The 15,172-nt window shown below is 31.1% G+C and overlaps 3 protein-coding genes across 3 annotated transcripts; 1 reads left to right on the top strand and 2 right to left on the bottom strand.

Moving 5' to 3' along the window:
- Window positions 1–238: 238 nt before the first annotated feature.
- Window positions 239–4,055, top strand: LOAG_07362 (hypothetical protein; the record flags this gene model as incomplete). Its single annotated transcript, XM_003142895.2, has 9 exons — window positions 239–414; window positions 901–1,151; window positions 1,392–1,465; window positions 1,961–2,146; window positions 2,422–2,486; window positions 2,630–2,698; window positions 3,153–3,255; window positions 3,462–3,573; window positions 3,792–4,055. 9 exons carry the CDS (start codon window positions 239–241, stop codon window positions 3,809–3,811), a joined length of 1,056 nt encoding a protein of 351 aa, XP_003142943.1. The 3' UTR covers window positions 3,812–4,055.
- Window positions 4,056–4,939: 884 nt separating this feature from the next.
- LOAG_07361 (hypothetical protein) lies at window positions 4,940–7,518 on the bottom strand (the record flags this gene model as incomplete). Its single annotated transcript, XM_003142894.2, has 6 exons — window positions 4,940–5,059; window positions 5,601–5,727; window positions 5,883–6,118; window positions 6,291–6,554; window positions 6,863–6,964; window positions 7,468–7,518. The coding sequence occupies 6 exons, from the start codon at window positions 7,516–7,518 to the stop codon at window positions 4,943–4,945; spliced, it is 897 nt and encodes a 298-aa protein (XP_003142942.1). The 3' UTR covers window positions 4,940–4,942.
- Window positions 7,519–10,833: 3,315 nt separating this feature from the next.
- LOAG_07360 (neuronal calcium sensor 1) lies at window positions 10,834–13,788 on the bottom strand. The gene is made up of 7 exons (XM_020447404.1): window positions 13,487–13,788; window positions 13,271–13,295; window positions 12,968–13,016; window positions 12,494–12,583; window positions 11,845–11,923; window positions 11,426–11,592; window positions 10,834–11,141 (listed from the first exon to the last, which is right to left on the bottom strand). The coding sequence occupies exons 1-7, from the start codon at window positions 13,548–13,550 to the stop codon at window positions 11,040–11,042; spliced, it is 576 nt and encodes a 191-aa protein (XP_020302361.1). The 5' UTR covers window positions 13,551–13,788; the 3' UTR covers window positions 10,834–11,039.
- Between the last annotated feature and the right edge of the window lie 1,384 nt (window positions 13,789–15,172).

Below are 15,172 nucleotides of genomic sequence, written 5' to 3'. Positions count from 1 at the left end.
TTATTATTATTATTATTATTATTATTATTATTATTATTATTAATTATTATTATTATTATTATTATTATATCTTCACATGGCGTTTTTCATCCATTTCTCTTCGAATGAATAGATTTAGTGAATTGAACTACAATTTCACAACGTTACTTTCTTCATTTCCCGTCAAAATGCCAATGGAATTCAATTGCGCATATCGTCGATAACAATTATTAAGGTACCTGGAGCGCGAGTATCCACCATGGTAACCAAATACATGACTCCAGTGATAACAGCAAAAGGTAATATTACCTATGAAAGTCACGCATCGAACGTCGAACAATTGCAATTTATCATTGCAAAGGAATCTATCAAAGGGCGCGCTAAGCATCCAAACGTAACTTTCGCCATTCAGATCACTCGGAAATCATGCAAGGCGTACGTATCTTTGATAAATAATAAAGCGATGAAACTTTAATCATCAATTTTAGTTGCTGAATGTAATTTCAAAGGCCAATCAGTTTTTTAAATGGACTTTGGTCATCCAACTTCTACCTTCTTAATGAGAGTTTTAATTTATTCTCGTGATAATAATCTAACCAGAAGAAACAGAAATTGTTTTCTCACGCACACTATGTTCATAAAAGCCAAAAATTTTCAACAGAGTAACTTGAATTGGGATAAGGGGCTTGGTTCTTGAAAAAAATCTTGTGTAATTAACTTTTGTGTTATTACCACAATTTATATGAAAATTATTATTGCTGACTTTTCTCTTCATTAATACTTTGTATGTTTTAATTTTTTCAAGCTGGTAGTTATAATTTTGTCATTTTACAAGCATTTCTTTCACTTCATTCTTTCCAATTCCTTCATTTGCATCGATTCTTCCCTATCACCAAAAATTCATGGAAAAAAGAATTTCAGTATAAAATTATGTTTCGGGAATAAAACCAATTTGTTCCGTCATTTGGATTTACTCTCGAAGGTAAAGTTTGGCGAAACAGGCTATAATAGGAAGTTGAGCCAGGAAGTTTTTGCACTAGTGGAGCGATCAGCATATGAAGTAGATGCATGTTCGGGAATGACGGTAATCGAGTGGGAATTCCCGAGATTATGGACATGGAGCAATACGAGCCAAGAAAAGGGATACATGCATTACTCAGCTGTATACAAAGGTATGCTTGTTAGGTACACATTGTAATCTCTTCCTACATCCTCAAAAAAAAAAAAATGATGTTAAAGAATGGAGTATTGGTTAGTTTTCACACCTAATATAGTATCATTTCTTATCAGTTATACTGATTACAAGTGAAGTAGGAACATAGAAATGAATTTATTTCGATATTCGAAGTTTTCAATAAGTTCAGAACAATATCCAATGGTGACATTGTAAATAAGTTAACCACAAATTACAGGTGGAGTGCCAAGCAGTTATCGTACTAAAATGAGTGGTATGTCAAACGTAGAAACAATTATCATACATAACGATGTATTTTTTTTTTTTCGAAAACTCTAACGCTATAAACAATTTTATTTTTGCAAAACCTATCACAGTATTTCACTTCCTTAAATGCAGAAAACTTTAGAATGAATTCTTCAAATGGTTTTTTGGCCTTAAAAAATTATTTGTCTTTTGAAACAAAAAGTTTTTCGAAATGGTTTAATGCAATCGATAATCTATGATCATACGTAGACATTATAGGGAATGCTTTATGCACGGTGAAATTCGTTCAATACAAAGTAGGATAATACTGTGGATCTGTAGGCCACTTAATACTATAAGAACAAATTTTGTTCAGATGAGATTATAACCAACTACTCAAGCAGACCATTGTTAAAAAGGTGGTTATTCGAATACTTAACAGTAACGTTGAAAAAAATTATACATTACTGTTTCTGGAAAGGAATGTATGAGAATATAGTTTGGGTATCTCCTGATAAACCTTCATTTATTACAATTAATTGTTTCCGTCTTTCCTTACAGCTCTATTCAAAACCACAGAAACTTGGTTTGGAAGTACGACATGGGCCAACACTTTTCAACAACCCTGTGGATGAAACAACACCTGCCTACACCACATTTTATGAAACATTCGATCTATGGTCCAAATCAAAAGAATTATATTTTGTTTTAGCACAAGATGCTAATAAATGCGGTGCTCGTTTTTCAGTAAGTTAAATGGAATTATAACTCTGAAAGTGAACTATCTAAATTCACCTTTCCTTTTTGCATAAATAAAATACTTTGAATATTACAAACATGCTTCAAACAAGAAGCTTCATTTAGCTTAGTGCTAATTAATTTTCAAGATGTTAAATCCGAAAATGCCATTTTTAAAAACGAAACAGTCTTTTCTGAATATCATTTTTGACAAAGTGATTATGCACGCAAAGGGCGATTTGACTGATCAGTGAATTCATTCTGATGTATCCATCCAATTTCAGGCACCATTGACCACTCATACATTCATGAAACGAGATGTTATTTTCAATTTCCGTCCTGGAATAGTGTAAGCATTTTTCTATTTCAATTCTATCTCATTTCAGTTTAAATTCTTTTTCAAATGTGAAATAGTAAGCAGGTAATCAAATTGAACAAGTAAGGTATCGAAAATAATTTTCTCATAACCGTAATATTTTAATATTTTTCCAGATATCGCGTCAGAAAAGGTGTGAATATCTGGTCCATGCCCCTTGGTTTCATTGTTGGTACCTGCGTGGGGTAAGTATTCATTCTTTTAGAATATGCTGTAAAGCCGCATATTTAGTCTAAATTTTTTCTTTCACCGCTTCACAATTTGACTTATATGCGCCAAAAACAAAGCATTTCTTATTAAGAATTTATAACAAAACTTTTCAGAAAACCCTTAGCTAAATCACTTGAATCTCTGGAACGGTTTGATTGTTCGGGCAATCTCTTTCAAGACTAGAGAGTTAAAATATTAAAATATCACCTGCCAAAAAAAGCTACGCTATCGAATTACTGACCAGACTCTAACAATTCGTTATTGCTTTAATAATCAATTAGTGTTTTTCTAGCATTGTCTTTGGATTTCATTGAAACTTCTCAGATAAAACTCCTGATTATTTTTTTTTAACTAATTTTAAGGTTAGAAATAACTCTACTATTTAATTATTTCCAAGATTTGAAAATATAATACATGTTTTGTTTGTAGAGTTTTTGGAGCTGGTTTTTTGTTGTGCCGAAATTCCAAAAGCTATTATAAACGGTGGAATGTGCAGATGAAGAAAACATATGGGAAATTCGCAACTGCCGACGTCTGTTTTGCATCTCTTTCCTCCAAACATTAATGCACTTTTCAAGTAAAAGTTTTGTCTACGATTCAACGTTTTTAAGAAATTGAAAATAGTATTTGTATCTCTATCCATGTATGACTCAGCACTCGTTCAAAAAGCCAAAATTGAGCAGTTTTTTAATGTTCATTTTGTCCATCTGCTACTTTAACAAACTGTATCTGTTATAGATGACAACAGTGGGAGGTCATACACAAGCAACTACAGGCGGCGGCATATCTCAAATGACAGGAGCATCACAGATTGGCGATACCACGATGGGTTCTCCCAGTAATATTGGAGGTAAAAACCATTTTGTTATAAATCAATGTCCAGCAAATAACAACAAAGAATGCGTAATGTACAAGTGTGGTTTAGATCAAAAGATAAATCCTTCATAAAAGGAATTTCCCTTCCCCAGTTAAATGATTTCAATTTTCCACACAAAACGAAAGACAACGATTTGAATTAAGATTTTAAAATTTTGTTATATTTTGCTGCTTGTATGATTTTTGTTTCAGATGTATCGCAAGGTAAGTGATGCGACATTGTTCAATTTATCAAATGAAGCCACTATTCTCTGTTTAATATATAATGTTGTTATTAAAACAAATGATAACTCTGGTATAGAGATGAATTGGTCGCAAATAAATGTGTTGTCAATAAACGACAAATAAACTAATGCCATCCATCCTTCGTTCTTTTACGCTGTTTATTTTAAGTTTTAATACGAAGGCTTTAATTTATGCCAATTTCAATGTACTTTAAATTAAATCAAATGGTCATATATAAATCTTAAATGTTTTGCTTTTTGAATTTTGCTTCATTTGAATACTGTATGAAAACAATGATACTTATCGATATCAACCAACATTTTTCCAACGCGTGGTTCATAACCCTTTATTTAATAAACTTTCAGTCTTAACTTTGGATCGGTTCAACTTTTTACTACTTTTTTTTCCTGCAAAAGGAAGTTTCGTTTTCATTTGTCATTACTGAAGGTGTAAAAAGCAATGAGAAATGAGAAATGTGTTTACTTATTACAACAGGTGATAAGCGAATAAGAGAAGTTTACTATTCAACATTCGCAAGAACAAATTCTACAAGGATTTGTTAAGATTAGAAAAAGCGGAAAAGCATAAATAATGTTATTAAAAAAAAGCGCTTTTTGGATTTTTGGTTTTTTGCATAAGCCATTTATGCTTTTCTGCTTTCAATGTATTTATTTCAGTTGTTGATAGAAAATTGAATATTTGTGAGAATTAGAATGAATCCCTCCAATAAAAACGATGTTTACTACTATCTGTGGATTTTTATTTCAAGTCTTATCACGGACAGTTCTCTCCTATTTGTCCGGAAAATTTCTCCTTCATTTCCAAACGTCATCCATTCATTGTTGTTATGATGAACACATATAGAGAAAAAATAAGTGCGACATCGACTATCATTTATTTTAAACTTTCAAAAATGAAGTTTGATGTTCAATAATGAAGTTCGTTTCCCAATAAAATTTTAATAATACAGTTAAATTTAAGATTCGAATATCATTTTATTTTTGTGGAGTGTTAAGTTGCATGAAATCTTGAGGATAAAGAAGTTTTTCGACTATTGGAGTATAACAAAGGATTGACCGCTGGATGTTTTATCATCCTTAATATTTTAAAACATTCGCTCATGTCGTGAACTTTCTGTCAATGAGTTGTCTAAGATATTTCAGATCATTTATAATTGCCTTTGTGTCTGTATCATACCTGTATACTTCGTTCAACGTCTCTCCCGCAGCCAATAGCTGTAATCAAAACAGTGCATATATTTCGGAATAATTAACCTCGATACTTAATATTCATCTGTTTTATGATGTCGCATTAAAGTTGGACTTTGTTTGACGAGAGATGTATAGAGAGGAGGAAGAGAGAGAAATACCGAAATTCACACTAAGCTGTCATGGAAGTAATTAATTTAGCATATAAATGAAGCTATAAATGAATAGTATGAACCTTAAGATTAGAAATATTTCTGCGAGCTTTTCGAAGTGCTAAGCAGCATTCATTCAGATTTTGCACAAAATTGCTTATTTTGTTCTCCATTGTGAAATTTATTCCCTTTAAAAGGAATTAGTTCTAATATCTCTATTCTCATATTCAACATTTATTACAAAATAATTTGAAAAGAAAACTTTGAGAGAAGGAAATTCCAAAGCAAAATTAAAATTTATTTGTATTTCATTTTTTCCAATTCGTTTTCAACTCATCAAAACCATTTTTTAGCTTTTATCATTGGTTCATTGCTAAAAAAAAACTTTCTAGCCATTGAATTAACGAAAACGAAACCTTTGAAAAATCAGATGTATGGTTTCGACAATTGTCAACCAGTGGAGTTGTTTCTTGCGGTAAATCAGTTCCACTTTGTTGGGTTGACTTCTTTTGCGCAGAGTCTACATTGTTATTTGTTGTGAATCTGTTGTAAATTTCAGGTAACTTTTGGAGATTGTACAAAATCTTGTTGTAAAAGAATGTAACTTAAAATTTTATTCGAATCTGAAATTTTCAAGATTTGTAAATTTTTTTCGGTTCGTCAGCCGATCGAACAGCTGTAAAATACACAAATAATACCTCATCTGGGGCAAGTAAATAAAATTTGGTTTCTTGCAGACTGGAAAACATGTCGTGTATGCCAGTCGACTAATTTCGTATCCATCACGAATAAATTGAGTGACGCAAAATTCTTGCAGCAATTCGGTTTTGTTCATAATTGCCAGTTGATATGGGCTTTCACGTCCTTCAACTTTTTGATTGTCACGTGATGGTGGTGCTGGAGGAGAGCTTGACATTCCTACTTGATTGCTCGACTACAAATATTCCTCACAATAGTAAGAGTAACTTAAGAGAAGAGATAAACTATACCGGAAGAAGAATACAATGTTGTGAAATGAAAGAGGTATTCTGATTATGAATAAGAAATGGAACTGCTAAAATTTCAAGTTTGAAAATTTTGGAAAGAAAAAATAAGAAAGCACTAACTTTTCCTTGTCCAGTAACTTCTCCTGATGTGGATATTTTGCTTTGATTTGTACTTGTCATTTCTCCAGATTCCTTATCTTCTTTTTGTTTCTCCTTCATGACCGCAGTTGAGGTTGATGGCTGTGGCAATGGTGGTGTTGGTGGACGTAAAGGTGACGGAATCTCTTCTTTCGTCCCGGTCATATCCTTTTGGCTTTTGTGGTGGCGTTTTGAGTTATGCCTTCTGTGACGATGGTGATGCTTTCGGCGATGAGATTCGCTTTTCTGCAGAACTAATACTTGATCAAAAACTAAATAACAACTGAATAAAGTTTATTTAATATAAGATAACTTTTTTTAAAACTAAAATAGCTCTGATGTTGACCTTATCCTTTATACAGATAATTAGTATAACTAGATGACATAATTTACAAGAGCTGTTGAACCGGTAACCGAAAATTCCATCAAGCTTTTGAACAATAAGTAAAGATCAGAAATCAGTTTCAACTGATTAAATATTTTCTAAGTAAAGGTACAATCACTTATGAGATCAAGTTTTGTTGAACAAACAATTTTCGAATAACACTTCTCACTCGTCTGGGACGACCACAGCAGGAAACATCGTCCTTACCCTCAGAATCTTCAAATCTTTGGTCTTGATAACGTTTTCGCACACTACGCTTGTTCCTTCCATTCTACAACGAAAAGAAGAAAATGAAATAATTTCGGTGATTATTTAAGAGTGCCCAAAATACCTCACAGTTTCCATTTTCGGTTACTTTACCAAGATGAAGGATTTCAAATTGTTTTCTCTAATCTTCTTTATCGAATTCTCCACAATTTTTGATTATTAGTTAACTTTCCAGGTATTATATAGCTAATAAATTGAAATTAGCACAATTGCTAAAAGTTTTCATCGATGAGCATGCATTTAAATTAATAATACTTTTATTAATTCAAAACTTAAAATTGCAATTCCAGGGAATCATTGTTTATCGATTAATTGCCTTTGAACCCTCTAATACTCCAAGGTAATTTGCTTCTGTGCTTCATCATACTTTGTGCTTCATCATCTATCAAATTTCAAGTTAATATTGCATTTATTAATGTTTCAATAACCGAATGATTAAGGAAAATGAAGCTAACGTTAATAGCAACATTTACACTAATGTTCAGTTGCAATACACGTAGTAAATACCCGTTTGTGTTTTCGGGAACGTGATTTCAATCCATCGTCTCCTTCGTCCATCCTTTCCCCCAGTAATTTCCGATCAGTTGGAGTACACAGTAACTGTCAGAATATCGAATGAAGCATCTTCAATTCACCAGTTCTTTTATAAGTGATGAATTCTACGGAAGGTTTTAAAATAGGTGAAAATTTTGCATATCAGTAATATATTCATAATAAAAGGACTATTAGTGAGAGGGGAATTATATTAATAAAAGTAGGGAGTTAAAATTCACTAATAGTAACATCATAAAGACTGAAGTTTCATTAACGAAAGTGTATTGATGCTTTGCTCAGTCAAATGATTATGATGGTGTCATTCTACCTGAATAATTTGATTTTGTTATTTGTTTCGCTTTAAATATTAATGCGAAATTTTGGAGGAAAAGTGCAACTACATTGGCTCGAATTTCTTCGTGTTATGCCTAAGCCTTCCCAATTTCTTTCCTTTTTCAAATTTTAATATGAACAAATAAGGACTTAAGTAAGGTTTTGAATCTGATTACACATACTTAGATATCCATTTGTAAGAAAATCCAAAGAAATTTGAGTAAGTGAATAACTAACTTAATAAGCCGAAAGAAAGGGATAATTGACAAACTTCTACATTTCTTTGTAGATTTTTTAAGATTAAAAAACTTTATAACAGGAAAAAATGAAATAAGGAAAGGAAATGAATAAGAAATGCAATATCGATAGTCGATTACCGTTTCACTCTCAACCAATGCAAATGTGTTATGCAATTGTCACACAACATTCGAAGATCAAAGAATCATCCAGAAAATGCCTGCAAAATAATATGATGGCAATATGGACTCATATTAATTAAAACTATGAAATATATACATATATATAAGTTATGCAAAAAAGGAAGTTCTCATATGATGCATTCTAAGTGAATACATGCATAATATTACTATTATTTCTTTCTTTTAAATCAGATTCTCGAAATTTAATGATATCGGGATATCAACGCAACTTAGATGAACTGCGAATTGCATGATCATTGAGGAAAGATTAATTAGAAAGGTGGCTATGGCAAAATTTGCATATTAATTGCGTGGATCTAGTTTTTTTCTCGCTTGTCCAATGAAGTTCCTATACATCTTATAAAGAGGATGCCATTGTTTTCAGCATATTTGAAAATATTATCAAATTTCTAGAATTGCCACAGTTTTTGTTTGTAATCGTTTCTCAAATAACTCCCAAATTTATTTTTTGCATGGTTAATTAATTTTTTTGAACTTTTGAACTTCTATTTTGCATAGTTAATTAAACCAATGCGGAGAGAATGAATTTCACTGAATAAGTTTCTTAAATGTGTTTTGCAGTGTGTTAATTAGTAACGAAATACTTTTTCCATTGGAAGTTTTTCTTGTTTGTCACGGATTTTTTCTTCATTGATCCTAAATGTGCATTTGCTTATTATTTTTGTCTAAATTCATCAACCCTAAATTTTTTTATGACAACTTTATCTTTTCCTTTTAGATTTGATTTGAGAAGAAATTCGATCTGTTGATCTTTAATTCTACACCACTTAGAGCACATTTTATCCTGACTTCTGTTACAGTATCTAGATTAAAACCTTGTTCATATTCATTTCTCAGTCCACAGCTCAGATATCTTTACCAAACACTTAATATTTGTCATATGAATCGTCCTTATGGTGCCAAGAGGTCAACAACTGTGAAAGAAATTTTCAATGAGGAATAATAATAATTTTATATTCATTGGGATGAAAAAAGCGTCGCAAAAAAAAACATATGTCAATTGAAAAAAAAGAAATGTCAATGAAGAGGTCAACAATAGATGGACGAGTACCATATTTTGGTGTAAAGTTTACTAATTGGAAAGGAAGTACTTTGAGACTATGAAAAAATTTGTGATTTATTAATGAGAGATTGGTATTCGAGAAGTTTGATTTAAAGTATTTAACTGCATTTTAAAGGGAAAAGAAAACATAAGTGAAAATGGTTGATTCATTTATTTAGTAAAAAGATTTTATTCAGTGAAGATTTCGAAACTCTTCCAGAGCAAATTTTTAGGTTTGAAAGTAGCTTCAGTGGTGGAAGAAAATGGATAAACTAATTTATGTTAATGTATCTCGACATTATTACTGTACTTTTCCCTCATCAATAAACAAAATCCTTTATGAAACCGCTCATTAAGTAGCATATATAATGAACATGAATGTGTAAATAGCAAATTTCTTCATCTGAAACATTTCAGTTATGTTCTTCACATAATGTATTGTAGCTCTCGAGAATGTCCTCATCCTTTTTTTATAAAAAATGAAAGATAAGTGAGAAATGTGGTGATAGTGATCATTCATTCTGTAATTTAGTTGTCTCACAAATAAAAAAAAAAAGCAAACTTAGTATAGAATAGAGGATTTCTAGCATAAATCAATGTTGTATGCGATATTGAATGAATGAATAAACAATAATTATGATAGCAATAAGGACTAGTTTTAAATGTAGCAGATTGCTTACTAATAGGAGAAAAAGTTAGGGTTTATTAAGTTAACCTTATTATGATTGATTGCGTTTACCGTGGAATAAATATTTAGGAATTACTGTTTCAGCCCATAAGAAAAGAAACGAAAACTGAGAGCAAAAAAAGGAAACAATAGTGGGAGAGGCAAAAAGTTATCTAAATCCCACAACTACGAATATATTATGAACATATTGAAACTTATGCGGAGTGTTTCTTTACTAGAAGTAAGTGGTAGTTGTTATGAGTGAAACTGAAGTTGAGATCGATTAGGCTCAAAGTTGGTGTCCCAAGATTGAAAATAAGCGAGAATGGAGGACGACTCGTTGAGCTTTTTGTAATTAGATGAATGAGGTTCAGGTGTGGTTTTTGCATGGAACATTATTGAATTTCGCTGATAATTAACCCTATCGTTCTCTGTCCCTACCGGATTTCTAAAATAAATTACATTTCGGTCTTGTCAAAAGGAATATGATTTAATGCAAAAAGACGGTATAAATTTATTTATCATTGAACTATATTAATAAAAAAGTGTAAATATAAATAAACAATTAGCATAAAAAACCATTGCTCCCTTTGTAAGCAAAGGGCTTTCCCCTTTCTCTCGCACTGAACGAAATTGGATGCCCTTCCAGGTTTTGCTTCGGAATCCGTCAATAACACGGAATAAATCAGGAAGTCAAAACAAAACCATAATGTTCGTATAAGGTTTTCAGATCTTAAAAGTCTGAAATGCTATTTGCATCCGCTAGTGTTTCGAGAGGAATGAGACTTTTACCAAAAAACAGATTGAGAAAATTAGGCCGAAGCACCTTTTCATTAAAATGATAAAAACAGAACCCAATAAAATGATCACTTTTGGCCAACTGGAAAAGAATAATTTCTGTTGTTGGCTAAATTCTGTTTTAGCCAATAACACTTCCATTTTTGATTGATGTAAGTATTGCAAAGACAAGGAAATATGAACTTCAAAAAGAATAAAAATCAGATAATTGGATTTCAAACTGCTCAATCCGCAAAAAAAAAAAGAAAAAATTGAAAGTTCAACATTAGTTGGATATTCCTTCATAAAGCGACAAGGCATGAACAATAGATGGATCTGCTTTTGCGCCTTCTTTGAATTCTTCCAGTGTTAGCTGAGCATCGTTGTTCTGCAACAATTTATTCAAACTCACTTCTGCCACCAAAAGTTACCTTATGGGGGAAAAGTGCTTATTGTTTAATCTCGCTGATAAAAGAAAAAAAACTAATTAATTTATGGTGGTAGCAATAGATCAGGTACAGCGATAAGGCTTTGTCAAAGCTATCACAGACTCAGGAAATTATGTAATAACAAGATTAATTATTAATATTTAATGAAATCAATAAATCAATTACAAAGGGGTTATTTCAATTTCCATTCGATTAGAAGGAAATTCAATAAAATGTAACTTACTTTGTCCATCATTTTAAAAATTCGATCTACTCTTTTTTCCGGAGTGCTTTCTTCTTTCGATAATTTTACCGTTGAACCGACCATTTTATAAATGCTTCCAACGATTGATAACATTTCATCGCGTGTTATAAAGCCATCATTGTCTAAATCGTACAATCTGAAAGCCCCTGAAAACAAAAACATATATTCTGGATCTAGGATTTTATATTTTTTTTAGAATCTAGTTTCGATTCATCTTGTTGAGTTTTAGCTGAAAGCACGAAATGATACTCACGACTTAGCTCATTTTATGCAGAATTCTTTGACATCTTTCAAAATTATTGCTTGTTGGGCATTTTCTGAGGCGTTATTATTCAAACTTCCAGCTTCTCTCATCAGAAAGGATCAGCTTGAATATTAAATTTATAACCATTGCTTACAGTGTAATTTTTCGTCCAAATTACCCCTAGATGTGATTGATAGAGCTTTGATAAACTCGTGAAATTCAATTGCTCCGTCCTGCAAAATTTATATTTCAATTTACTTTCTTTTCTATGTTCCATCAGTAGTATAAACACTTTTGAATACAAAATATACCTTAAAAACATTTATTTTTACTCGAGCGTTATACACGTAAATCAATTTCAAACCAGAATATTTAACATCTATAAAATAATGTATAATAAAATATAAATAGTATAAACTAGACGACTATCACCTAAAGTAATTGAAAGATATAGTCTTATTTCTTATTGGAATATGCAGCAACGTATGCCATTTTTTAATTTATTTCTACTTGAGATGATGCACATTATATTCGTAAGTGTAAATTATTATTTTAAATGCCGCAGCTCAAGTGTTGTTCAGTTCTATCGATAGGATTGTCTGACTCATCAGTGTTATTAATAAATTCGAAAAAGGGAAACGAATGATGAACATGAGATAGGAACTCATTAAATTCGTTCATTCACTTAACAAATCTATGCCATAGCAGACTTATCATTAACTCTTAATATTTGTAATAATTTCTTCTGATGTGAATATTTCGTGTGTCAGTTGTTTATTTTATAAAAAAAAACCTATAATTACCTTGTTTTCATCGAAAACCTTGAAAACGAATGATGCAAAATCAGATGGGTCACCCTGTGGGAAAAATTGCTTATATATTTTCTGGAAACCCTGTAATTTAAGCGACAAAATTTAAGAACAATTTAAAGAATAACAAGAAGGGTTGCCAATTTCGTTAAATTGTCGTTAAAATCCATTAGCATGTCCCTACTAGAATTAGCATTCTGGAATAGGGAAACTCAAACATCTTTTTAAAAAATTCTTCCGTCAATTTAGTTAATACTTTGCACAGGTGAGTATAATGTTGAAGTTTTAGATTTAAAAATATTTCCATTTTCTTCACCTCAGTTAAACTTGTTGATTTTCTGAAATAAATCCTTCTTGAACAGGTATAAATAAGCGAATAAAATTAACAAAATTTCTTTCTAGAAAGAAAACTAAAACTGATCTCTGTTTTTTCTAAACTGATTTAATAAGCATAGGTCAGTAACTTACAGCTTCAGTAAGCATGCCATTGGGACAGTCACGAACAAATCCTTTGTGCCTGGAAATATGTTATATGTTGGGTGAGCAATGTACGCTGCATAATTTTAACTTTATTACCTTTCCAAGTTGCAAATTTTTCCATCTTATAGGATAAAAAAAATTGGTAATAAATCACAAGTAGTCCTATGTTATTGTTGGAAAATTTAAACAGGAAAGTTTTTTTTTTTAAAAGGTTCTCGTCGTAGTTATTCGTCTGATAGTGATAATTCGAACATTTATTTTTGAAAGGTAATATTTAAAGTTTAGACTTGCCATTGCTTGATTTCCTTCTCGGTAACTGAAAAAGCAAGAAATACTTTTAATGAAAAGATTTTCTTTTAGTGTTGAATTATGCCTTTCAACAACAATACGAAAATAATTGACGAGAGGTACCTTTAATTTAAAACAAGTTATAAATATGTCTAAGAGTGCGAACTACTGGCGGTATTGTTCAAGTAATGTCAAGAAACAGGGAAAGAATAAACTAACAATAAGTTTGTTTGGCAAGTGTTTTCACTTGATCCCTTTGGAGTTTACTATTCGGTTTGCCCATTGTTGACAAGCATTGCAGGCAACTTTCACATTACACTTCAATAAAACCAATCAAATTGCAAGTTTAATGAATTCCGCTAATACCCTGCGAATTGCCGCTTTATAAGTGATGAAATTCGGTGAGAATTCCTTGAATGACCAAAAATAAATTGAAAAAATGTTGGCTCTGTTCTGTTTCGTACGTTATGGAATGATGATATTCATGGAATGACTGCTTGAGTCAAAGTTTTCAGGATTACAGTAAAAAATGAGTTCAACTGAATTAAAGGAAAAATTAGAACACAGAATTTGCTGGAACCGTAGTAAATAATGAATAGAGTCAACAGATGATCTAATCATAAGTAGAAAATTTTCAATAATAATTGGTCGTTGTTAACATAATGTTTGTAGATGGGTTGTTGATCGACTTCGGAAGCATTCTGCATTTCCACCTCCAAAGCCACCGAGATTTCCTGTAAGACGGTTATTTTCTGTGATGTTGTAATAACACCTATTAGAAGAATTTGGTAAGCCAGAAATTTGATTTTGACATTTAACAATCATTCGAAAACTATGATTATGCCAGCAGGACAGACTGAATGGACAATGTACACAAAAAATGCTGTGAAAAATTTTAGTTACTCAAAAGTATAAGAGCTTAATTTATCTAATATATTGAAATGGATCGGAATTGATCTTTTTATTTCAACTTGACAGATTCTTCGATTTTTTTTTTGGATAAGGATCATTTTTAATTGGGTTTGATCTTTTTTTTTTAATTGGCATTAAATTTATTTGCAAAAGTATTCAAAATGCCTGATTTCCGTTCACGAAATTGTTTTTATCATTATTCAATATGAGGGAATTTGTTGAAGGAGCAAAATTGAAATATGTTTCTTTTAAGGCTTCTCTCTTCTCATATGAAACAATCTCTTTGCTATTCTTTACAAATAAAACGATTGCATAAACGACGGCTGAACTAAATGTATCTGTCTTCAAGCTGTTCAGACTATTAATTGTTTGTAAGAACATTTTGTTTTTTTTTAGTAAATAAAGTACATATTACCAATTATTTATAAACACTGATAATCGATTTAAGACTCTTGGAAGTTTTTTTTTAAAACGGATAGATGACTAAATAGATCATGGTGTTCTCTGTTAACTATGAAAATTTTTTGGAGACTGTTGTAAGTGATAATGAGTCGTACTAATGTACCTTCTAATTTCAGGAAACAAAAAATTTACAACTTTAAAACTAAATTTTGAGAAATTATTCGGAACTTGGAATGAGAAAATAAAGAAAAATAAATATTACGAAACAAAGAATAGAAAATTCGCTTTTTTACAAATTAATTTAAAGCAATCAGATCATTGAAGCAAAAGATTTCCTTTTTAAAGATCTGAACAAAATGTTTCCAAGTAGCTGTAGATCGTTTGGGGGATTAAATTTCGATTCCGAGAGAATAGTTTATGTAACAGCGAAAGTTTATGCTAAGGTAACATGCAGGCATAAATCTAGAGATAGTTCGCTGATAAGTTTAGATAAGTATGTCACAAAGTGAGGATACGACAATTTATTATTACTGCATCGTTTATAATCGATCTTTACACTGATATATATATATATATATATATATATATATA

This window comes from Loa loa (genome assembly GCF_000183805.2).
Source record: "Loa loa unplaced genomic scaffold supercont3.287, whole genome shotgun sequence".
Taxonomy (NCBI): domain Eukaryota; kingdom Metazoa; phylum Nematoda; class Chromadorea; order Rhabditida; family Onchocercidae; genus Loa; species Loa loa.
This window is presented reverse-complemented; position numbering and strand designations above follow the sequence as displayed.